Source organism: Anguilla rostrata, chromosome 5 (genome assembly GCF_018555375.3).
Source record: "Anguilla rostrata isolate EN2019 chromosome 5, ASM1855537v3, whole genome shotgun sequence".
Classification (NCBI taxonomy): domain Eukaryota; kingdom Metazoa; phylum Chordata; class Actinopteri; order Anguilliformes; family Anguillidae; genus Anguilla; species Anguilla rostrata.
Genome location: NC_057937.1, coordinates 34,516,139 through 34,539,844, shown reverse-complemented (window position 1 = coordinate 34,539,844; position 23,706 = coordinate 34,516,139). Strand labels below are relative to the sequence as shown.

The 23,706-nt window shown below is 45.8% G+C and overlaps 1 protein-coding gene and 1 long non-coding RNA gene across 2 annotated transcripts in view; one reads left to right on the top strand and one right to left on the bottom strand.

The window, feature by feature from the left end:
- Window positions 1–18,401, bottom strand: part of dagla (diacylglycerol lipase, alpha) — a 47,721-nt gene extending 29,320 nt beyond the window's left edge. Inside the window, exons 1-3 of the mRNA XM_064335875.1 lie at window positions 17,548–18,401; window positions 1,193–1,294; window positions 102–313 (exon numbers count right to left, since the gene is read on the bottom strand). Coding sequence (XP_064191945.1) covers window positions 102–313; window positions 1,193–1,287 — 307 coding nt within the window. The 5' untranslated portion in view covers window positions 1,288–1,294; window positions 17,548–18,401. The remainder of the gene's footprint in view (window positions 1–101; window positions 314–1,192; window positions 1,295–17,547) is intronic.
- An 812-nt stretch (window positions 18,402–19,213) lies between these two features.
- Window positions 19,214–23,274, top strand: LOC135255114 (uncharacterized). The gene is made up of 2 exons (XR_010330083.1): window positions 19,214–19,418; window positions 20,356–23,274. It is a non-coding gene; the product is annotated as an uncharacterized LOC135255114 (long non-coding RNA).
- Window positions 23,275–23,706: the final 432 nt, after the last annotated feature.

Here is a 23,706-nt window from a genome sequence, read left to right as displayed (position 1 = left end):
ATGTGTGTGTGTGTGTGGTGTGTGCGCGTGTGTTCATGTGTGTGTGTGTGCGTGTGTGTGCACGTGTGTTCATGCGTGTGTGTGTGCGTGGGTGCGCATACCCAGTCTGATGTAGAGCACGTACTGCACGGCTTCCCGGGGCTGCGTGTACAGGATGCTGCCTCTCATGCTCAGCCACATGATGGCGCCCTCGCAGATCAGGCAGCTGACCAGGATGCCCAGGTAGCCCCGCCCGTGGTCCACGAGCGTCACGGAGCAGGACTGGTCCGAGCCGTAGGGCAGTCCGAACAGCACCACGGACAGCACCACCAGCCTGGAGTCGCGAAACCGTGTTAGAAAAAAAACCGCTTTTCAGATTCATAATCCTCGCAATACCTCAGGGCTTACTCTCACACACACACACATTAAGCCTAAATTAAACAGGCACCTAATTAGGCAAATAGCACAACCGAGGGGCCCAGGCCTCTCAAACTGACAAACGAGTACATAAGGCACCATAAATCCAGTATATCCACGTCGACTAAACAGTGCAAATTATCCTTTAATGTTATTAATGAATAACGGTATAGCAAGTGCACAATTATATCTAATGGCAAACGTGAAGTCATGAACACAGACAGAATGCAGAAAATGTTTGCGTGTCCACACACTAGTGTACACGCGCACGCACAGTCCCTGCACTATAAAGCACCATAAAGAACAGTGCAGAGTTGCTATGGCTCCCTCGACTCTCATTCAAAGTAAGGGGTCAGCTATCCTATTTCTGGAGCGTGACGACCGCGTGGACTTTCTAGATCTTTCCAGACGATGAATGGCACGCGGGCTCTGAGAGACAAAGGGCAGGCAGCATTTGTTCGGCCCTGTTAATGCGCACTGTATGTAACGAATGGGCTTGGTTAACATTTTTTTTAAACCCCAAAGGACCCATATTGCCAGGCCCAGGCTCGGGCACCTCTGCTGTCCACTGACTGTACTGTAATCATGGCTACCGGCATTAGGGAGCCGCTGTGGCCGCATTCACAGCAACGTGTAATAATGGCAGACGTAAATATTGTCTGTGTGTAGGGTCTTGCACTGTAGGGTTCTGACCTCCCTACGAAGACAGGTCAGCGCCGCGATTGGGGAAGCCGTCAACCCCTCGCCCCCTTCCCCCTCTCCCCTCTCCCCCCCCTCCCTCCTCTCCCCGCCTCACCATGTGCAGTGCAGGAGGAAGAGGAAGAGGGCGGGGAGCACCAGGTCATCACTGCCCACCGACCAGCGCCGTCGAAACACCACCATGCCCGGCATCACTGCCCTGAAAGAGGGGGAGAGGGAGAGGAAAGGGGGAATAGAGAGAGAGATACAGGGAGGGATAGAGAGAGAGAGTGTTACAGAGAGTGAGAGAGAGATACAGATAGAGGATAGAGAGAGAGATGCAGAGAGAGAGGGAGAGAGAGAGAGCGATGCAGAGAGAGAGGGAGAGGGAGAAAGAGAGAGAGAGCAGAGCACATTAACAGAGGATTTAGAGAGAGCGCTACTATAAGACGGGTAGCGGCTGGAAACAGCAGTACATTAACACTTCACTGAAATGGTGCTAATGACGCCGCTGCGTATCAACAGCGCATCGAGGGGGTGCTTCTGCAGCAGTCAATCTCCGTCAAACGCAGACCGCGCTGAGAGACCGCACGGTTTTCTCCCGGGCCAGATCACGGCAACACACTGGGCCATTATTAAATAAAAACCGCAGCGCAACCAGTCAGAATTTAATTTGAGCTAAGAGGGTTATTTTTTTTGGGAGAGGAAAAAAAAAAAAAACTAGAATCGACAAGGACTGTGTAGATTATACCCTGGTAAAGCTAGTGCGGTTGTCAAGCAGTTGCTAAGGGAGCAAAGTCACCAGTAATAGGCAAGACAACATATTGCGCGAGTCTGTTTAACTGCTGTGGCTCAAACATGGCTGAGGTATTAAAAAAGAACAATGCTGATTTTTATTACTAGAACACAATTTTATGGAAATACAGGAAATAGTTATAACTCCAGGATGAGTACACTACAAATCTTCCACATTTAACTAGATAATTAGATAAAAACATTGATTATTAAGCTCAGTTGTGTTTGAAAGTGCAGCCGTGTATTTGTCCAGTTGGCAAGGTCAAGATCTATGGGTGCTGAACATAGCTCAAAGCCCACATCTAAAATAGCCCACGCCTGACAAGGAAAGCATAAAGACCCGGCAAATTATGGCCAACAATGAGTCTTCAGGATATGCTGCCACGAGAGAGAGAAGTGTGAGGATTTCCAGCTTTGCGAAAAGAAAACAAAATGGTGCATTGTGCTATTTAAGGGAAACATTGGATCAACAACCAGCACAGGATGTGCGTGCACGTGTTAAACATCTAGGTCAAAAGGATGGATTTTCCCCTCCAATGAAATAACAAACCTGTTGTTAAAAATGAAGTACTTCCATGTTTATTATACACCGTTTACTGTAAGTGATGTGTAATAATTAAATTTTGATAACTTATTTGGAATGAGTTGACAAGTCTTGAACAATAAGCTGTATTCAAGACTTATCAACACATTCCCAAGTCATGAAAATTTAACAATCACTAACAAAGCCTACTAAACACAGTATCCCAAAATAAGCACTGGTAATTTTAATGAATGTAATTTAAAATAAATTGTTTAACATGATCAACGCAAGCAACTAAAGGTAAAGACCAAACACAGACAGACACACATACACACATACCCATTCACACACACACACACACACACACGTACATACACACACAGCACTCTTAAGACCTCATAAGTTTTGTGTTTACATTTGCCTCTGCTGCGTGTGTCTCGTTCTTCTGGTTCGTCATCAGGTCGGTCGTTCCATCTCCAGTTACTCGGTTTAAAAAAGCTGCCATTTGCCATTAACCAGTGGAGACTAGCTCTTCGAATTTGCTCTGTATTTGTGGGCAGAGATTACTCATTTTGACTTTGCGTATTTGACCTTGTTTTGTTAAATTCTGATTCTGGTCGAGCCCTTCTGGATTGTTTGCCTACTGGATTTCATGTTTGACCATTTTGACTCATTCTATTCAACTCAGATTCTTGCCTTTGCCCTTCTAGTTTGTCTACCCAGTAGATCTCGTGTGAATGACTCGGTTTTGTTAAACTCAACCTCGACTCTTGTTTGCCCCTCTGCTCACTGTATAGTGACTCCAATTACTTAGAGTGTCCCCAGCTGGATCACAAATCCTTCCATTGGGATGTTATTTTGTTATTTTGCTTTGTTATGTTTCCTTAATTGCTTTTGAAGGTGACGGGTTGAAGTTTAAATCTCCGTTGGGGGTACGCTATTCTGACTCTTGGTCTCGGCCTGCAGATTAAGTGTCCCAGAGCCCAGCATTCAAAGCGGGCCCATACCAGGCAAGCCTTTCAAGACTAGCCAGGTTAGTTAGTTCTGGATAGGCAGATAGGGACCGGAGTTGTTTGTCAGTTACAGTTCCCATAATTCCCATTTCCCAGTCACTTACCCTTTTCCTTTTTGCTGTTACAGTATGACCAAGACCGGGTCATAACACGCACACACGTGAAAAAGAGGGAAACCTAAACCTGACCAACTGTAGACCGGACAAAGTGCGCTCACTAACCAAGTGTTCCCTCTGATATTTAAAAATATTATATTTCTAGTATATTATATTTATAAATGATACAGTAACTAATATTTTTCTATACATCCATGATGTTGAAGAACAAGACGCCAGTGAAGCAAAAATTCACATTACTAATTCATATTGGTACCGAGTGTGGCAATTACTTGCCACATTTCCCATTTACATTAGTACCATTAGTACTAATGTAAACTGGATTACTCTCTAGAGAGCTGAGATGAACAGGTGACACTCATATTACATTCCCAATGAGTTCCTCTGTACACAAAGCAAAACAGCAAAGACAGGACAAACCAAAACAAACATTTACTTGACTGGAACTGGAGGTAGCCTGAATGAAAGCACACTTCTGCATTGATAATTAAAGAATGCTTTTTTTTCCGACACTGTTTGACTTGGAGGCGTAGGCTTTGGCCAAGATAAGTCTCAGTATACTTAACCAGTACCACTAAATGTTAAGTCCTGTATTTTATTTATGATAACATTTGCTGTTGTCTGACCCAAAACTGCTTGAGTGATTGGTAGCTAGTGTGAGATAACTGGCTGACTAACAGAAACCAGCCTTCCTTAGTATTTCTACCTATTTGGTTGGTTTAGCTGCCTATCCCTGATGTTAAGCTATATTACATTATCCGGAGAGCTCAATATTACTCACTCAGAAAGACAAGTGGGTACTGTAGCTAGGTAGCCACTTAGCATGCACTTAGCACACTTACATGTTGCATCCTCTGTAGATGTAGGCTAGTTGCCAATTCAGCAGTTACAGTATGTCTATGATCCTGGTATTTGTATTGTTTTCTTACATTTTTAATGAAAATATAATTAATTGGGTAGCTATACATGCAGAGAGATCTTTTCAGTGAAATCTTGACAGTTTTACAAACATCCCACAAATTAACTTGACAGCAAAACAAAGCTTTGACAGAAATAACAAAACACCCCTCTACAACAAAACAGCTCTATAAGAACATGAAACATGTCTTCCAAAATGGAAGCTCACCAACTTCTGTCTAAAATTTCCTGAGGCTTTTTCAGGTCACTGATGGAATGATTAATGGTAGAAAAAAAAACTGTAGCCTCCAGCCTCTAAATACACTATATTACCAAAATTATCTGGACACCCCTTGGTCTGGCTGTCTTTCATGGTTTGGGCTAGGCTCGTTATTTACAGTGAAGGCAAATCTTAATGCTTGAGCATACAATCACATTCTAGATGATTCTGTGCTTCCCCAGCAGTTTGGGGAACACCCTTTCCTGTTCCAGCATGACAATGCCCCCAGGCACACAGCAAGGTCCATATAGAAATTATTTTGTTGAGAGTGATGTGGAAGAACTTGACTGGCCTGTACATAGCCCTGATCTCAACCCCATCCAACACCTTTGCAATCAGTTGAAAAGCCAACAGTGAGCCAGGCATAATCGCCAATCAGTGCCCAACCTCACTAATGCTCTTCTGGCTGAATGGAAGCAAATTGCTGCATCAATGCTCCAACGTCTAGTATAAAGCCTTCCCAGAAGAGAGGTTGTTATAGCAGCAAAGGGAGGACCAACTCCATATCAATGTCCATAATTTTGGATGAGATGTTAGATGTCAAGTGTTCACATACTTTTGGCCATATAGTGTATCTGCAAGCAACAAAAGGCAACCCATGCTATGAAGCGTGCATGCAGGATGAGTATTTGAAAATGGGATTTCCCCCCCCCCCTCAACATCGTGCTGGGACACAAACCCTGGTAAGAAAGGGTTACTGCGGCACTGACTGTGCATAAATGCAGATTAACACTGAAAAAGACTCGCCTGTTCGCCAGTCACCGGGACCAGCGATTCGCGACTCGATATTTCGTTGCCGCGTTCGGGCGACCGGGCCGGTACAGCATTTTGACGATGATCGTGTCTGGCGGTGAACAGATTGATACTGGGCGAAACCGCTGTTCCTGGTATTTATTCCCATTACGTAACCATCGCTGAAATTTTGAAAAGAAGTCAGCGGTGCCCTCATTAACATCAACAAGTTTAAGCGAAGAACCTAAATTATTTCATGCGAGCACTGAAGAGAGTATATACTGTTATCCTTTGGTTTCTTATTCTCTCTTTTTCAAGAAGAGATGTTACATAAGCCAAACCATCTTTTTCCCTTTCCCTCCCTCCCGCTCTCTCTCTTTTCTTTTCATTCTGATTTCTACATCGATTCCCAAACGTACGTCAAACATGAACAAAAACATAATAGCACAATGTCAGGAGTCGGCGAACGTGCAACGTCCTGGAAAAAAAAGCACGCGACCATTTCATAAGCTGATAAAACCTGATCCCTCCCCTTCCTTCTCTGTCCCTATAAATCTTTTCTCTCTCGCTCTCTCTCATGACCTACAAAATGCGAATTATCTCATCCTCTCTCACAACATCCAACACCTTCCCCCCTCCTCCCTCTCTGTCAATTTTTCATAGCGCACATCATCCTCCGTTCTATGTTAATTCAACTGCACTTACTGCAGTCACAGCTGAGGCTGCTTCACAGTGTCACTCCTTGGCTAATAATCCTGTACCGCAACTATGACTAGTGCCACAGCTACCAGCACTAGCTCAGTTCTGCTGAACTACTGATATTACTAGATCATTAACCCTCCAGACCCAGGTTGCAAGCAAGTAGTGCTGTGAAATGTTTGTTGTTTCAAACAAACATTCCTTAAAAATCACTACACGTCTTAGCCACCAATAGTCAATCATGTGATTTTTGACTATTAAAGGGGAACTTCTGCCAAAAAACAGTATTTCATATGTTGATCAAGAATAGCTTATCAATCTTATGTCTAATGCGCACAATACTGTAACCCACACCAAAAAAAATGGAACCCAGTATGATGTCACTCAGGCAAAAAGACTCCCATTTGCTGCACTGTCAAGAACAGAAGATTTAGTGGAGGTGGCAGCTTAGATTAAACTACAAGACTCCAAACCATCAGAAAGCCTATGTCTTAAATATTGTGATTTCCATATCAGAAATAGAGAAAATAATTGATCTGTCACCAATACACACCATTCAATTAAGACACTTAAACGATAAGCGGAGGACAAGTGACAAGCCAATGATAATGCGGCTCCAAATGGTCTTCCGCAGACGCGGATCAAGTAATTGGTTCTGATGCGTGAAATACAGACAACGAAGGGCAGAAGAGAATATACCAAATTAGGATTTCTGGGTGGAGACAGACAGAATGTCACGAGTCAGGGGGGGGTGGAGTTGCCTTTCAAATCCAGCAGTCACATTTCTGCCGTCCTAATACAGAGTCAACAAAGGAGGACAAATTTCATTCTCGTCTTTGCCGCGCCCTCCAATCTACCCGTTGAATAACTCACAGGTATTCAAACATTTCTGCTCGGTTCAGTCTCAGAAAGGAGGTACTTAAGTCATGTAAAATAATTTTGTTCTCTGAGCAAATGCTACTTCTGCATGTACCAATGTCAGCTGTGGCGAATATGACGACGATGAGCCATGGGGTAATCTGATAACTTCTCATGAGAAGCTCATGTAAGCCTATGGATGAACGTGTGAATGCCGGTGCCTTCGGCTGCACAGTAAATAACAGCCGTGTCGCCTAAGCAGTCAACCGGAAAGATGTGCAATGCATAAGAAGCCTCTGCAAATGTTCAGACTCAAGGACAAGCTGGTATGCTCACCACAGTAACCAGAATTATAATGAAAAGTTTTCGTTAAAAAAGTCTTAACTATCAAACAGTCCACTGATAGTTAGGTCTATAAGCCAATTAATATCAATTACTGAATGAAAAACACTTTCCTAATACCAAATGAAACTCTCCCATCTAAATATAGCCTGCCATGCCAACAGAAGCTTTTGGTTTGGCAATGGCCACATCTTAATGCAAAATAATCGAATCAGCCAGCAAAACCCAACAGTGGTCATCACATAACGCAATTTGACTTCAGGCCTCGTTTCCTGAGAAGGGAACAGGCTCGTTTTTCCGAAGGCGGTAGAGGTCACGACGCCGCCGCGTGCTCCATTGTGAAGAGGCGGAATGGCAGTGCATCTTGATTTATTAGCACATGTGAAGGTTTGTTAACAATGTCACGTAGTCCCCCCGTGCATGCGCGCGCCACGCGCGCCCCAAAGCACTCTGGGTAATGGGACTACGGTCACCGAGCCTGAGGGTGAAAGGTCTCAGTGTGAAAGAACGATGTCAAAAATTTGCTCGCAGTCAGACAGGTATGCGGACACACACACACAAAGGACAGAGGCCTTCCGAGCCAATCCGAGCCTCATCAGCAGGTCACTAAAAGCAAGTTCGGTTTACAGCGCAGTGCTTAAATATTTTGACACTGACAAGATTTTTGTTGTTTTGGATATGTTCCAGCATATTGGATTTGAAACGAAACAATGAAAATGAGGTTCAAGCAAGCTTTAATTTGGGGGTATTCACACCCCTTTTTATACAGTCCCCCCATTTTAGGAGAGCAGAAGCAATCGGACAAATGAACATAATCAGAATAAATCTGTCACATTCAGTACTTAGTTGCGAATTATTTGCACTTGATGACTGCCTAAAGTCTACAACCCATTGTCAGCAAGCAGCAAGGTGAGGATTAGGCCTAATTGTTTAATTTTTTGAACCCAGCAGTTTTAACCATTAACACTCTCGTTGATGTCCAGCACTCTGAATACCGAACACAAGTGCAACAGTTAAAACACCTCACTTTCCCAACATGTAAAATATTTTTATATGATTTAATTTTTGGTAATTATTATCAAAGATATGAATTATCAATCAAATCGCCGAATTCATTGATAGGTAGTGCATACAGTTTGGATCAAGCTTTATCAGCATGTACAACTCACAAGCAGGTGAAAATTAAGAAATTTATTAAGTTACAACAAATATTCACGTCTAATCTAAAGACAAGGTTCAACTACCTTAAAACAATTAACAAAGTTTACAGACATGGACAGTCACACAAGAAATTAATGAGAGAAGATACCAAACCACAGCTTTTGTCTCAAAGTAATCCATAATACAGAAAGCAAAAGACAGCAGAATAGTCCAAAAGAACCAGAGATCTGAGAAATGTAGAATGGCATACCTAGATGCAAGACTCAGATGCACACTTCCAACTGTTACCAAACCACTTTTTCCAAGTTGCCTAAACTTAACCAACTGACCAAAAAAAGCAGCATAATTGATGTGTTAAACAAAAGGGGAGGGGGAAGGGGCATGGACATCCTCTCTGACACACACACACACACAGACACACAGAGACACACACACACATACACACACACACAGATTCATACCTCAGATAGAGCAGGGACTGGGGGGTTACTATCTTATCTCCGGGTTATGCTGGCTGAGCACTTTGAAGATTCCGATGGCTGAGAAAGGCCAAACGGTGAATTACATGTCTGAGACCATAAACATCACCTGTACTGCAGCCATCTTCAGTTCCTGTTTGTTTCCGGGGCTTTTTGCCTTCAGTCTTCAGCAAGTGAAGCACATGGCCAGCCAAGACCAGTCAACTTTCTGGTCCCACAAAGCTACTCCGCTGTTTTAGCAGTATGCTTGGATTCATTGTCCTGCTGCAAGGTGAAGCACCATCCAATAGGTTTTGAGGCATTTGGTTGGATCTGAGCAGATCTGTATGCTTCAGAATTTATCCTGCTGCCACCATCAGCGGTCGTATCATCAGTGAGTAAAAGTGAGCCAGTTCCAGTGGCAGTCACACATGCCCAAACCATAGCACTACTTCCACGCTTCAAAGATGAGGTGGTATGCTTTTGATTATGAGCAGTTCCTTTCTTTCTGTACACTTTCCTCTTTCCATCACTTTGGTACAGGACAATACAAGTCCCAGCTTTCCATACAGTACGACTTTGTTATTTTGTTGCAAACTCTCCCCTGGGCATTCTGTTGGTTTGCATGTTGCGATGAACCCTCTGAGGTTACGCTGGTGTAGTCTTCTCTTCGTGGTAGGCTTTGAAACACCCATGCCTACATCCTGAGGAGTGTTCTTGATCTGTTTGATGGATGAAAGGGGGTTTTTCTTCGCAACTGAAAGCATTCTTCGGTCATCCACTACAGTGGTCTTCTGTGGGCTCCCAGGGCGTTTGATATTGCTGAGCTTACCAATATGTTCGTCCTTCGTAACAATGTACCAAACTGTTGATTTTGACACACAACCATTGGCTATGTCTCTGATTGATTTATTCAGATTTCATCATGACCTGCTTTTACTGGCATTGACACTTCTTAATCATGTTGAGTGACAATGGCAACAGACTCCAAATGCAAATTCCACACCTAGAATCAATTATAGAACTTGTGCATGAACTAATGATGCAAAAGTACACTGCTGGCCAAGAAACAGCTGATCAGCCAAATGCCCAATTACTTTTGATGTATATAATGGGTTGTAAATCGAACACGGATCACCAGATGTGGATGTAAATACCTTCAAATTACAATTGTGAGTCTGCACCGTAACCTCACATTCAGTGTATCATTTCAAATCCAATGTGCTGGAGGCAAAACAACAAAAATGGTCTCTGCCCCACTAACTTACAACTGGCTTTTCTTACACATAGCCACAGCGTTTGGTCACTCTCCCAAACACATGCCTGATAAAGGTTTTTCTGTAGTGAAAACCCACGTGTGTGTGTGTGTGTGTGTGTGTGTGTGTTTGCATGCGTGTGTGTGTGCATGTCTGTACACGCGTGTGTCGTCGTGTCTGTGCGCGTGTGTGTCTGTGCGTGTCTCTGCGTGTGTGTCTGTGTGCGCGTGTCTGTGTGTGTGCGTGTGTGTCTGTGCGTGTGTGTGTGTGTGTGCGTGTTTGCATGCGTGTGTGTGTGCATGTCTGTACACGCGTGTGTCGGTGTGTCTGTGCGCGTGTGTGTCTGTGCGTGTCTCTGCGTGTGTGTCTGTGTGCGCGTGTCTGTGTGTGTGCGTGTGTGTCTGTGCGGGTGTGTGTGTGTGTCTGTGTGTGTGCTGTCTGGTGTGTGCGTGTGTGTCTGTGCGCGTGTGTGTGTCTGCGCGCGCGTGCTTGTCAGCACCCCTGCAGCCGTGCGGAATGCGGCCACCCTGCCCAGGCATTACAATGCAGGGAGTGCACCGGCGGGCAGGAAACGTTGCCTGTTGATTGGTGGCCGTTGTGCTCCGGGTGTTTTCCTCACACTGACTGTGAAAGGCTTCCCCACCCCCAACCGCTCGGGACAGAAAAGCAGCGGTGTGGGCGGGGACGGTGGCGGAGAATGCGCGGAAGCAGAGGCGGTTCAAGGGGTCTCTCTTAACTGCACATCTCCAACAACAGCTCCCAGTATCGCATTGCAGAACATTAGCCTTCGTTTGCGGAATGGTAATTGTTTTTTAATCTAGCTTCGGTTGCTTTCTGAAAACAAACGAGCGCTGCATACTCTGAATGTTTGGCTGCATTTCGTTCGACGCGGTCCGATTTGGGCATGTGTTTTTCGGCACGGTTGTCCAAGCGTCCGTTGCTGGGAAGCAGTGAATGGTTTGCTGTGTACTGGAGTATCATCCGATTATTCCCTGATCTCTTTACCGTAAATTAAATCAAATGAAATGTAACAACATCAACTGAGATTCTTTTCTGGAAAAAAAAAAGGCTACAGAGTTCCTTCTAGGTAAACCGCCACACTTCTTGCGCCAAACAGACTTGGGAAAAATACGTATTCAAAACTCTCTAGTCTCTACAACACAGTAATGTGCGGAAGTTTTGGCGCTGTCCGAAGGTGTAAAGCATTTCAAATAATTACTCGAGCCAGGTCCAGTTGGTCGAAAGCCCCAGGAAAGCTCAAGGCAGGTCATTAAATCTTCATTTGGTGTGAGCCCTTGTGTTTTTACCTTTCAGCTGACCCAGGAGAATGTCAACAGAACGTGACATGAATCGTTATTGGATCCTATGAAAGAGCGTGTCGGTCGATGCATGTCAAGCTCCTCTGTGGGTCCACAAGGCAAGGAAACACTGAAGTTGTTCAGTAAACAGTTTCCTGTAGCGCATATTGTGAAGTTTGCATTTTACGTTCAGAACCGCCCGCAAAACAGGGAAACTGGAAGGGGCATTTGTCTGGAAAAAGGCCTCTTGGCTTGGAAAGGGGTTCCCTCTTGATTTCGCAGGATGATCTCCTCCCAACATTACACCAGGAGCCCAAAGGCCACCGTCATCATGAGCGAGAGGACGTGACTCTCCCCCCAGCTCTCCTAGAGCACCACACCACCCCACACCCGACGTGTGGAATGGCCTTCGTTGGAGGACAGTACCGACTGATCCCCCTGTGCTCCTTACACGGTTTCAGGGGAGCAGTGGCGACTAGGGAGGCACAACTGGCTCTATTCGAGGAAAGAAAAGTAGGGGGGGGGGCTACAGGAGTAAAAAAAAAATGGCTGAGATGCACTACCGGTCTATACTTAGCACGTAAGTCTATTTTTAGAACTAATTACAACATTCCATTTAATCTCCGCGGCGTGCTATGACTAAAGCTTCAGTCTGGTAGGGCGACACCTCCCAAACAGCATTAGCCTGTTCCATCATCGCCATTCGACGACGCTAAACTCAAGACGTTCGCTACGAGCAGAGAGAGCGGACCCGCGAAATACGCTTACCGAAGGGGTGCGAGACCCAAAAAACCGAGCGAGCTTGGAGGGGCGACGCGGGCCCCCGTTCACAAAAGTAGCCTGCGGGTCTAGTTATTAGTCAACAAACTGCCCCGTCACCCAACGCCTGATTCAGCAGAGCCAAAGTCAGAAGGAAACGGCTGTTGAATCGCACGCGCTGTTCTGTGGGTGGGGAGTAGAACGCAAAAGAGGAAGTGACATGGGTGACCAATGAGGTTAAAGGTGGGTCGGTTTAGAGGAGTAAACAGAGCGGGGAGCGACGGGTGGCGTCAAGAGCCCTGGTAGGCGGAGGAAGGGGAACCGGATGAGGGGTGTTAATCCGCTCCGAATGAGATGAATGAGTCGCTGCGGAACGGTCTGTCGGTTCGTCCCTGAGGACCACTTCTAAGTTCTGGGCACACCCCCTGCCTCCAGCTCATACCGTGCTCTCCATCTGGACTGCTCTGCTACAAAACAGGCTGCCTTAATAAATGGGTTAAAGCAAATCAGGGCGGCAGCGTAGTATGAAGGGTAAGTAACTGGTCTTGAAACCTGAAGGCCACAGGTTTGATTCCTGGGTAGGACACAGTTGTTGTACCATTGAGCAAGGTACTTAACCTGCATTGCTTCAGTATATATCGAGCTGTATAAATGGATGCAAGGTACATGCTATGTAGAATGTTGTGGATAAGAGCGACTGCTAAATACCAAAAAAAAATCTTTCCTTTTCCGATCCTGTCCCACCTGTCCTTCAAGCCCGGTTATATTTAGGGCTCCATGCGACCAGGGCTCTCTCTCTCTCTCTCTCTCTCTCTCTCTCTCTCCCAGCGCAAACCGGCCCCGCGTTTCACCGGCCGCGCCCCCGTTTCTGGCCCTGACTGAACGACGCTCGCGCGCAAAAGTCATTACCCGCGTCCGTCTCTCGGCAGCCTATTTTAAACTATCAGAGGGGATCGCATTATGCCGCAGCCTGGCGCTCGTTAAGAGCCGAATTAATCCGGCCTCCGAACGCGATGCTAAAGAAAGCACACCGTTTAATTCACAATCAAATCTTAATTAATTAACGAAGCGTCTCGGCGTTTGTTTATTTATTTATTTTTTTGACGACTGCAGGTGTTGAGCCGCTATCCCACGGGCAAGGGAGCAAACAAAGCCTGACGGATAAAACCGGTTTAAGGATCAGGGACTCGCATAGTTTAATTTTTAATACATAAATCTAGCGCCCAACGTGGTACTAGGACTTCTGAGGATATTTAATTCCCACCCTAATGTTGAATATGAATTCATTATTTTGTCGTCGACCCTTAATGCCATTTCGGGAGACGACCGTGGTTCTCTTCGAGAACGCGCACTTCAACGCCGAGACGGACAGCCTTAGCATTTTTATAGCACAGCCCATTAACGAATTGGGCTTCTAATCGCCGATTCAAACTGTTTGCGATGGGGCCCAACGGAAAAACCCTCCCGTACGAAATGCTTATCGGAATCCGCAGGCTCGACGCGTATAATCAGACCGCGCCGAACGTGATTTTAACGACGGCACGGAGGAGTCGCGCGGTATTTTAAACTCTCCCCCCGTTCCGTTCAACGCAAGCGTAAATAAGCCTTCGACGTTTAGCCCCATCGGTTTCAGTGGACTGGGGTGGCGGTGGTGGGGGAGTTTAAACTGGAAATGGCTCGATTGGTAACTGACCGTCTCGCAGTTTGGGAGTTTAACTGCTCGCGGTTCGCGGAGCGTCGGAGCGGAAGGACGGCGGAATCGAATGTCCGCTCGCATCGCCGCCGCTTCTCGCCATTAGCCGCGGTCACTGCCGCGCTTCCGTCGCCGAGGAAGGCCGCGGCGCAAGACAAACGACTCGAAAGTCAGCCGTGACCGCCCGGCTTTCATATTTGGCCTTTTACGCCGAGCTGGGGGTATGGTTTGTCCCAATGTGGTTTTCTAGCGCTGTAGTCTCACGGTCGCAAATAAACAAGTCAACGCGAGTCAATGCGAAACCAAAGTAAAACCTCGGCTAAAGTTAGCACGCCTGGGGCTAATGCTTCGCATACGTTACAGTCACTCCGTGAAACAGCCGCATGTACACACCTGCACACTGCGCTCTCGCTGAGAGAATTTCTCATGGTGTGTGCGAGATAGAGGGGGTCACTTACCGAATCAGCTCGCATATGCACCCGCTCTCAAAATCGTGCACTGGATGTGTGCTCTCCGTGATCTGAAGCTAATTTTTTTTTTTTTATTCTGAAGGGTGTTTATTTGCAGTGGAAGTGCGTCATTTGCGACAGATCTGCACCGCCGCAACAACGTGACCGGAGAAACATGGCAGCCCGCTGTCTAAACATGCGACTGTGTGCAGACAGCACAGTGCAAACTGTGCACGTACTGTGCACCCCTTAGAGACAGGGACTGTGTTGACTCTCGAGTGTGGAGCAGCCATTTGAGCACAACGCACTTGTTCTGTGGATGCCGACACACTCACACAGGCGTGCATGTACATCTACAGGCACATGCATGCAAACATACGCGTGCAAGCTCACACACTCTCTCTCTCTCACACACACACACACACACACACACAGAAACAGCCCACACGGCTGCTCTCTCTACAACAGAGAATGTGGAGGGAAAAGGTGAGGGGGGGAACGCGTAGGAGAGAGTGGGAGGAAGAGAGTGGGAGGAAGAAAGAGAGAGAGAGAGAGGCAGAGGGAGAAACAGAGAGAGAGAGAGAAGGCAGAGGAAGAGACTGAGAGTGAGCGAGGCAGAGAGAGATGGAGAGTGGGAGTGAGTAACGCACAGCTTTCAGGCTAAAAATGGGAAGTAAAAGGTGCCAGAACCAAAATGTGGACAGTGCAGATAAAGAGGGCTGGGGAGATGCAGAGAGAAGGAAGAGCGACATACTTTCACACACCCTTTCAAATTACGAGATGGAATTACATGGATGAGAAAGAGACGATAGATAGGGAGACAGACATTATATTTTCATGTAAATCGCTTCGTTTTCAAATTACAGAATGGTATAATTATTATTTCTGTTATTGTTGCTGTTTGTCACCTTTGCTTTGGCCACACTGTGTGAGGGCATGCCAATAAATCACCTTGAAATTCTCATTTTAATTGACAGACAGATGGAGAGAGAGAGAGAGAGAAAGAGAGCAAAAGAGAGAGAGAGAGATAGCAAGAGAGAGGCAGAGAGATAGAGAGAGGGGGAGAGAGAGAGATAGAGAGAGGCAGAGAGAGGGGGAGAGAGATAGACAGAGACAGAGAGAGGAGGATAGAGAGAGAGAGATAGCAAGAGAGAGAGGCAGAGAGATAGAGACAGAGAGAGAGACAGAGAGAGGGGGAGAGAGAGATAAAGAGAGAGAGACAGAGAAAGAAAAAGAGAGAAAGAGAGACAGAGAGAGAGCATGGAAAACCAAGCGTCACACTGCCAGCAATGGTTAGTGTCGCTCGGAGGCCGCCTCATCTCTGCGAGCGCACAGCACGCCGCCCGTCTGCTCATCTCCGGACGCGATGCGTTCCGCTCGACCTGCACATCCCGGGAAAACTTTAACGGGCCCCCGCGCAGCGACAGCAGCCTCAAAATTTCTTCAGTGGGGCCACCGGTGGCTAAAAAAAGAAGCACAGAGCTCCCGGACAGCAGTGCTCTGGACACCCCCCCCCCCACGACCCACCCCCCTCCTCACCTTTTCAATACGTCACGTGCGGCGCTCGCTGTTTGCTGAGCAAACACCCTCGTCCAGAGAGGAACGGCTTGCCATGCTTGCGTTTCTCACGAATCTCCACAGGGAGCTACAGAGAGGGAATAACGTGCGACGGCTGGGCACCAAAGAGTGCTGAGGAACGCGTCTCTCCGGGGGAACGAAAATCCCCGACGGGGGGGTCCAAGGCCAAACGCATCCACGGAGGAGTGTTTGACGGCGTCTCGTCGATGGCAGTTATCTCCTACCATTTAATAAAAGCGTCCACCGGGAATCGTAATCTAGGCAACTGACAGAATCAGACATTAGTCCCGGTCGTGCCGAGAGAAGCTTCGTGTACGAAGCACTCCCTTAGCAGGGCAGGACAGTGTCAGGCACATAAGGCAGCCGGTAACATTGTTACCATCTTTGGCATGTCCACCTTGGTTAACAACTGAAGGGTTGTGAAGACGGATATTCTAACCGCAAGGCCGCAGAACCAATAAATGAACTCCCTCTGGAAATTCCATTAAGCATTAGGCCAAGCTACAAAGCATACTGAGATAAGACAGAGAGACAAGACTGGAGAATAAACACTAATACAGCTCTCTCTATTCCGGTAAAACATTTACAAAGAACCTGTGTTTTTTTGTTTTTTTTTACCCTTTTCCCCGTTTGTGGTCTTCTACCAGTCTTCAGGCCAGCTCTGTGACCAGTCACCCTTCGTAACGTGCTGCCGTAACGTTTTTGTGAATGAGCCCCTCCACAACATAAAGATTCCCCTCAGGTTCTGTAGCGTACAGACGCAGATGCAGATGAGTACACTGGCTCCAGGGCACCCAACTGTTACGGCACTCGAACAGAAAGCCCACAGCCGGGGCAAAACCTGCTGCTCAGCTCCCCAGCCAGTGTGGGAATGTGCGAGTTTGCGAGTCACCTGCCTGGGGACGTCAAAGCACGCACACAGGTTGGGTGGGTTACCGTGCTCAGGTTGGTATAAGCAAATACATTCAGGCCACACAGAAGCAAACATTGAAAAGTGTGATCCCACAGCTGCTTGGTGGCTTTGAAGGGAAAGGAGGGAGAGTGAAGCTGAAAAATGCACACGCCCACAGTAGAGGAAAACAGTGTGCATTAACATTAATATCAGATCTTGTCTGCCAGAGTGCTGTAGCTACTAGCTGTAGGGTTCCTGATATCTATTATTGATTGGGCTCTTATGCAATGGAGGAACTCTCCACACCGAGAGTAGCAAACAGAAGGACCAGGAGACTGTAGGGACGCGGTGTTCCTACCAAGAACGAAAACGAGCCCGCGGATCACAATAAGCACATGCAGCACTGAAGCCAATGCTTTTCCTGTACTGAAGGCAGCAATATTTTCTAGCTACAGGTCTACAGTGGACGGAAATGTGCTCAAGCAGAGCAGGCGCGCACATCTTACACAGAGCCGCCCTACAACGAAAACTGACACACATCGATTTCCTCCCATATACAGCGTCGCCTATTCCCTTGAAACCAGTCGTCTAAAATCACGGGAAAACATACTGGACTGTCGGTCGTGGTCAAGTATTCTTACAGTGAGTGACCCCACAAACCCTGGCGTACTCACCTGTATTGCGTCGGAACCTTCCTGTGTCCCACTGCTCCGGTTCCGTTCTCTCTCCCATCGTCCACTTGTCCGCCCCCTATCCCATTCTCGAGCCGGCCCGAACTACGACTCTGCTTTCTAGGGAGTCAGCTTGATGTCGCTTCTGTCCTCCGCCTGTTCGATCTAGTTGACTCCGGGGCTTGGGAGCAGCTCAGTCTGGACCACAATTACGCTGTAATGTTAGCAATGGTATTCCAATACCTCCCCAATCAGTAGGCTAGCCAGGGAAGCTAGCATAAAATTCAGGTCAAACAATTCTGAAGAGGGTCGTGGATCGCGGCTGTCCCAAATGTCCACCTCCAAAAAGCAGTGTTTTGTGTCCTTCCTGGTATTATTACACAGTCAATATCTTATTTCTAAAGTTCAATATATTACGCCATGTCTCAATTTTTCATGACAGACAAGTTTCAATATTTCGCTCCTGCAATCACGCTCTGTGCTCAGTGGTACTCAGAAATGTAACTATAAATGGGCTAGCTGGTTAACTATGAAATTAATAGCAAATTAAAAAAATGTTTTTCTCTTATTCAGGTGTGACATCATGTATAGCATAGTTACAAAATAAGACTACTCCCGATTCTAACTCCGGCCGCTGGAACTGCAGCAGTTCCGATTGCTTCGCTGCCGTTCCCCCCTCCTCTCAGAGCTCTTTTCCAGAGGAGGGACGTCGTTATTCATGTACCCTACTCCGCAGCTGCAGGCTTCACCAACCGCAAATGACGGCTGGAAGCGGCGCGACATACGCCGTTGACGTCATCCCTGGCATCTCCCTCCAGTCCGCCTCAAATACGCTGTTAGCGTAACCCTCTGAAATTTCCTTAGTCCTGTGAAGCAAATTCAGGCAACCGAATTAGCACGGCTAACCTTGGTGAATAGAAAAAATCTCGGCGAGGGTTGGTACAGCTGCGTCATTTCCTGATCTTCATAGACTCTAATTAGAAGGGTGTGTCTCAGCGCACAGTTCATATTTTCTATGAAAAACACAGTTGCACATACCGTGGCACGCACAAACCACAACATGCTGCTTAGGCACTGACACGCTAAGGGAAACACACACATGAAGTAGCAAGCACGCGCATTTATTAATACCTCAACATAAAGAAGGACACTAAGAGAATTTGGAGCATGTCGTTTGTATGTTGGGGGTGGAGATGGGATTCGCATTCGCATCCGCACCAATATGAGCTCATCAATATACCACCCAGTAATCTGGAATATAGCATGAAGCAATCGACTTCATGTAGTAACATTGCAGTGACATGATTTCACATCATGCTTTTCCACTATATACAACCTATTCAAGGCAATAACCATAATATGGAAATATAATTAATTTGATGATCCTCACAGACCTTCAATATCATGTAGAAGCATATTCAGTAATACTGCCTGAATTTTATTCATGTTGTTTCTGATAGAAGTTGTTGTACATTAAATTTTTAAAAATCTTATCATCCATAGGCTTACGTACAATTTCACTATGGCTTTAACATAATTATTAAGAATTTTATTTAATGTTTCCATATACTGAAACAGATAAAGTCTACAAGCTGAGACCTGTTTACAGAAAGCTAAATCACACATAGTGCATCACCCCCCATTCACAGACACAGTGGTACATCCCTGTTCCTCTCCTCTTCCTCCTCCTCCTTTTCTCTTCTCCACTGTCCTCCATCTCTCCTCTTAGCTCATTCTCGACTCTTTCTCCTTGACGACAGAAGTAAGCCCTAATCCTGTGGCCTTAGTTTCTGTTTATTTTCCCTCCGTCTCTACACCTTGAACCAGCCAGGGACAGTGCGGACCAAGGAGGAACGGACAGAGGGGAAAAAAAGGTAGGCGTGAATCTTTTGGTGCATGAATCTTTTCATTGTTGTTGTTAGCATCGTTATGGCTCTCATTGATTCTGATGGCCTGTTCTGGCTGCACTCTCCCCTCCTCCCTACTCTAGTCTCAGCTTCCACCCCCCCTGCCCCCCCCCCCCCCCTTCTGTACCTTGCACTGGTGCAATGCCACCCTGATGCAGTTGCAAGCACGGGATGCTGTCTGCCTGTGCGTGTGGGCAAAGTGTGCATCGTTGTCTCAGATTTGGGCAGAGCTGCTCCAGTTCCCATGTTTTTACCTCAGGTTTTTTTTCCATTTGCCTCTATTCTATCACTCCCACTTCGACGTGTAATTTCATTTCCCTGTACCTGCATCCCATGTATTCTCTCTTCAGTTCTCTTCTTTTTCCAACTCACTCCCCATCCATATCTCTTGCCCTTTCTCGCATCCTTCATTAGGATGGCTGTTTGACCCATGCTATCTGAGTGTGTGATAGGGAAAGGGCATTTGCATGCTGCAACAGCACACAAGCTAGGCCTGATGCGCATGCAGCCTATTTAAAATGGTGTTACACAATGCTAAAGGTAGTCGGAGAGTCCAGCCAGGGGACTGTCTCTGTGCTTTCCTTGGAGGGTTCCTCTCCAGTCACAGTCACCTCAGTCTTTCTCATGAAACACCTTGAAAAGGGGGAGTGGTATATTTTCACATAAGTGGTTAGCCAATTCCCAACTTCAGACCTCTCTGGCTCTTATGTAACTTTTAATCCACAAGCAGGGACGCCTGCTACTAAAACATAAATCATACCAGGTTCTCTAATACACACACACACACACACACACACACACACATTCACACTTGTACACTGGTATGTATGCAATTATGCATTAATGTAGCTATATTATGTACCTTTATATATGACAGTATCACTGCCTTTCTTTTTGACTTTAGGTACAGACACCCTGAAACCGGACCCCACCCCTTCCCCCTGACTGGCAGTCTCCATTTCCAATTCCCATGGAAGCCAAAGCTAAGAGTGGTGCCGGGGCACCAAAGGCAGCCCCTGCCCCCAAGGCTGAGAAACCCACGGAGAAGGCTCCACCCCAGAAAGAGAACCCCGCCCCTGCCGATCCTCCCCCAGTAGCCCCTGCCCCGGAGAAGCCCCCGGAGGACGGAGCAGCCGACCAGGACGGGGTGACTGACAAGGACGCAGCACCAGAGGGCGCTGACGCCGGGGAAGCCGGCACAGACTCCCTGGAGAGCCTGAAACCCTTCCTTATCGGTGGGGCTGTCATCGCAGTTGCTGCTATCCTGCTGGGGGCGCTGTTGTTAGCACGGAGGAATTGAGAGCGTCGCTCAGAGTCTACTGGTGGATTAGTTAGCAGCGTGTTTGCGGATTGGTTAATTTATTGGTTATGGAGTGACTGTATCTTGGGGTATGGGTGGAAGGGAGCAGAGAGTTTGCATTCACTCATATTAGAAGTGTAGTTCAGTTTAGCTGGTAGTTAGAATGACTTCTGGTGTGTACAAAATACAGATATATTCAGGCCTGTACACTAATACAAGCATATACATGCACTATAAGTTGTACCACCCTGCACACACAAACATACCCACTTATCTACATGTATACACACCTGCTAATGACATAAATAGTTGCCCACTTTGAAGCTTAGCTGTTAAACAAGAACATGTACACAAGCATACAATGCATTAACACTTGCTAATGAGAACTTTATCACAATTGAAGCTGAATGCCATGGAAGCAAACATTCCTGTATCACAATAGTCATCAATTCTTAACCTACTAACCCAGTATTCTGCTGGCCAAGCAATTTCAACATTAATATTGACATCAACCACCAATGTTTCACAGCAAAATTAATCTAGTAAAATGAATGATTTTGATCACCCAAATGTAGTTCTGCTTGGGCCTCAGTTTCAGTGGTAAATTAATCCATGATAATGTGTAGCTTGACATTCATTCATACACAGGAAAAAAAAAATAGCATGCAATGGGCCACTTCAAATTTTTTGTAAGTCCATTGCCGGGTCCAGAGGGCCATTGTACCACAGGTTACGGACCAGGTGTCACTCAGACGTTACTGGGTCTCACACTCAAACTGATGTCTAATATTAAAGAGATGTCACTTAAAGTCAATGCAGAGTCAAGCTGGTGAAACACAATGAGACCTGGAAGCGTTCCAGGAAGGATGGAGGGTGCAGTGGTGAGATCTGTGCCAGGAAAGAGAAGATGGGTGTTGGCTGTTAGGTGAGACTGACATCAACACACCACAGATATGCTCCATCATCCATTTGGAGCTTCCGATTCTGAAGTCCATGGCAAAACAATTTCCCTCTTATAATATTTACATTACGATAACACGTAAATCTAAGATAATATGTAAATATATGGTTCAACTACCAACGGCCCCCTTGCAGAAGCTGTGGATTGACCAATATCTGTATATTTAGTGGGTCAGTAACAGCACACTTTTACATTACAGAAATGTAGCAGACACTCGTATTCAGAACTAGTTACACACCTTTCACTTTTTTTTTACATAGTATTCAAATATTGAAAGTATATTAATGTCAAAACAAAGAAGAAATTACACATAATATATGGTCTGCACAATTCCTGCCCAAAAGATCCAGTATACGTTGACAATTTAACCTTTAAGCAAAACTGTTTGCTTAAGGTTGTGGAGGTCTACCACAAAATGCAATACATGGGTAAAGGCAATCTATGCATGGTGGGCCATTAAGGGAGAAAAGATTAAGTGAATTAGATCCATGCCAGAAAGTAAATGGTTTCAAGCCAGGACCTTGAGGTACACCTTTTATCCAATTTTTTTTGGTTATTTTATGCTGTAATTTTGGTATATTACAGCATAAAATATTTCACAATTAAGCATGACCAATTGGATAATTTGTAGCATCAACTGACCTGACTGTCTCATTGTTTATGATGCAAAACACTATTTGCATTCATGTATTATAATACATATTAGGCAAGGCCTTTGTGAGATTTTGGACTATGATTTTACTACAGGCTTTTGTAGTATTACAGTTTCTATAATGCAATATAACCAGAAGAGGGCTTTTTGTTCACCCTCTTGAAATACAATCCCATTGTGGTCAGGTTGTTGTAATGAAAACAGACCAGCAGACAACAGATGGATTTGATATTTTACACCTTCACAGTAACCAAGATTGACAGAGGTTCATTTAGGACCATGTATGTATGCTAAATAACAAAGATAAATATATAGAAAGTTTAAGGTTTGTTGTTGTACTGCATGTGAAATATGAGTATCTCTCCTCTATTGGTCCTAGTGGCTGCCAATTTCCACATGTCTGTCCTGTCCCTTCATAAGAAACACCTCTGCCCCAATGCACCTTCTGCATGGTTCAGATTTTAAAAAAACTTGACCAATCACAGGCCTCTCTGCAAAGGGGCACTTGGCTCACTATAATATACCTCTAGCACAGACATCACACACACACGCATGCACATACATGCACACACACACACACACACACACACTCACCATGTGTAGGCATCCTGTAAACCCAAATAGCATTCAACCTGCCACTTGTCACTACAACACAGATAAGAAAAACTGTTCCAGTTTCTCTCTTAATTTCCTTCTTCTCCTTCTTCTTCTTCTTCCTCTTCTTCTCCAGTGCGTATAAATGCAATAATTCGGGTAGGACTTCACGTTTTAGCACACATAGTGATTTGATGATGAACACAACAAAGACAAGGATGGTGACTATTGCGCTTGATATATCCACTCAGTTTTCCTGTACTATATATATTTTTCTCCTCTGTTTCCTCTTCCACCCCCAGTGCTCTCTATAAAATGGCTCTTTGGTGAAGTGTCTGATATTAAATATGATGAACCAGACCTTGTCAGACTGATTTCCATACAGGCTGCAATGTATTCAGTTTTAGCTCTCTTTAGCTCACCAAGATGCTGAACTTGAGTGTATAAACATGTTTTTCCCAAATAAAGGAGCCACTTCAGAAGAGAATACTGCAATAATGTTATGGTGTTATGGTGCATTGGTTCCAATATTATATCCCAGTTGGTGCATCTAACTGCACACATTTTGGTGTGCCCTTGTGCTAGCATGCACCCTCCTGAATTGATGGAGGACGTTGCAGTGGGACAGACATTGACAAAATTGGTGTTCCCAGTTGGGGAACAAAAACAAAAGGGGATAAGCAGCCAAAAAGATGAGAGGTGGGATTGAATGAGTAACTTCCTACTGACTAAGAAAAACATGGGCAGA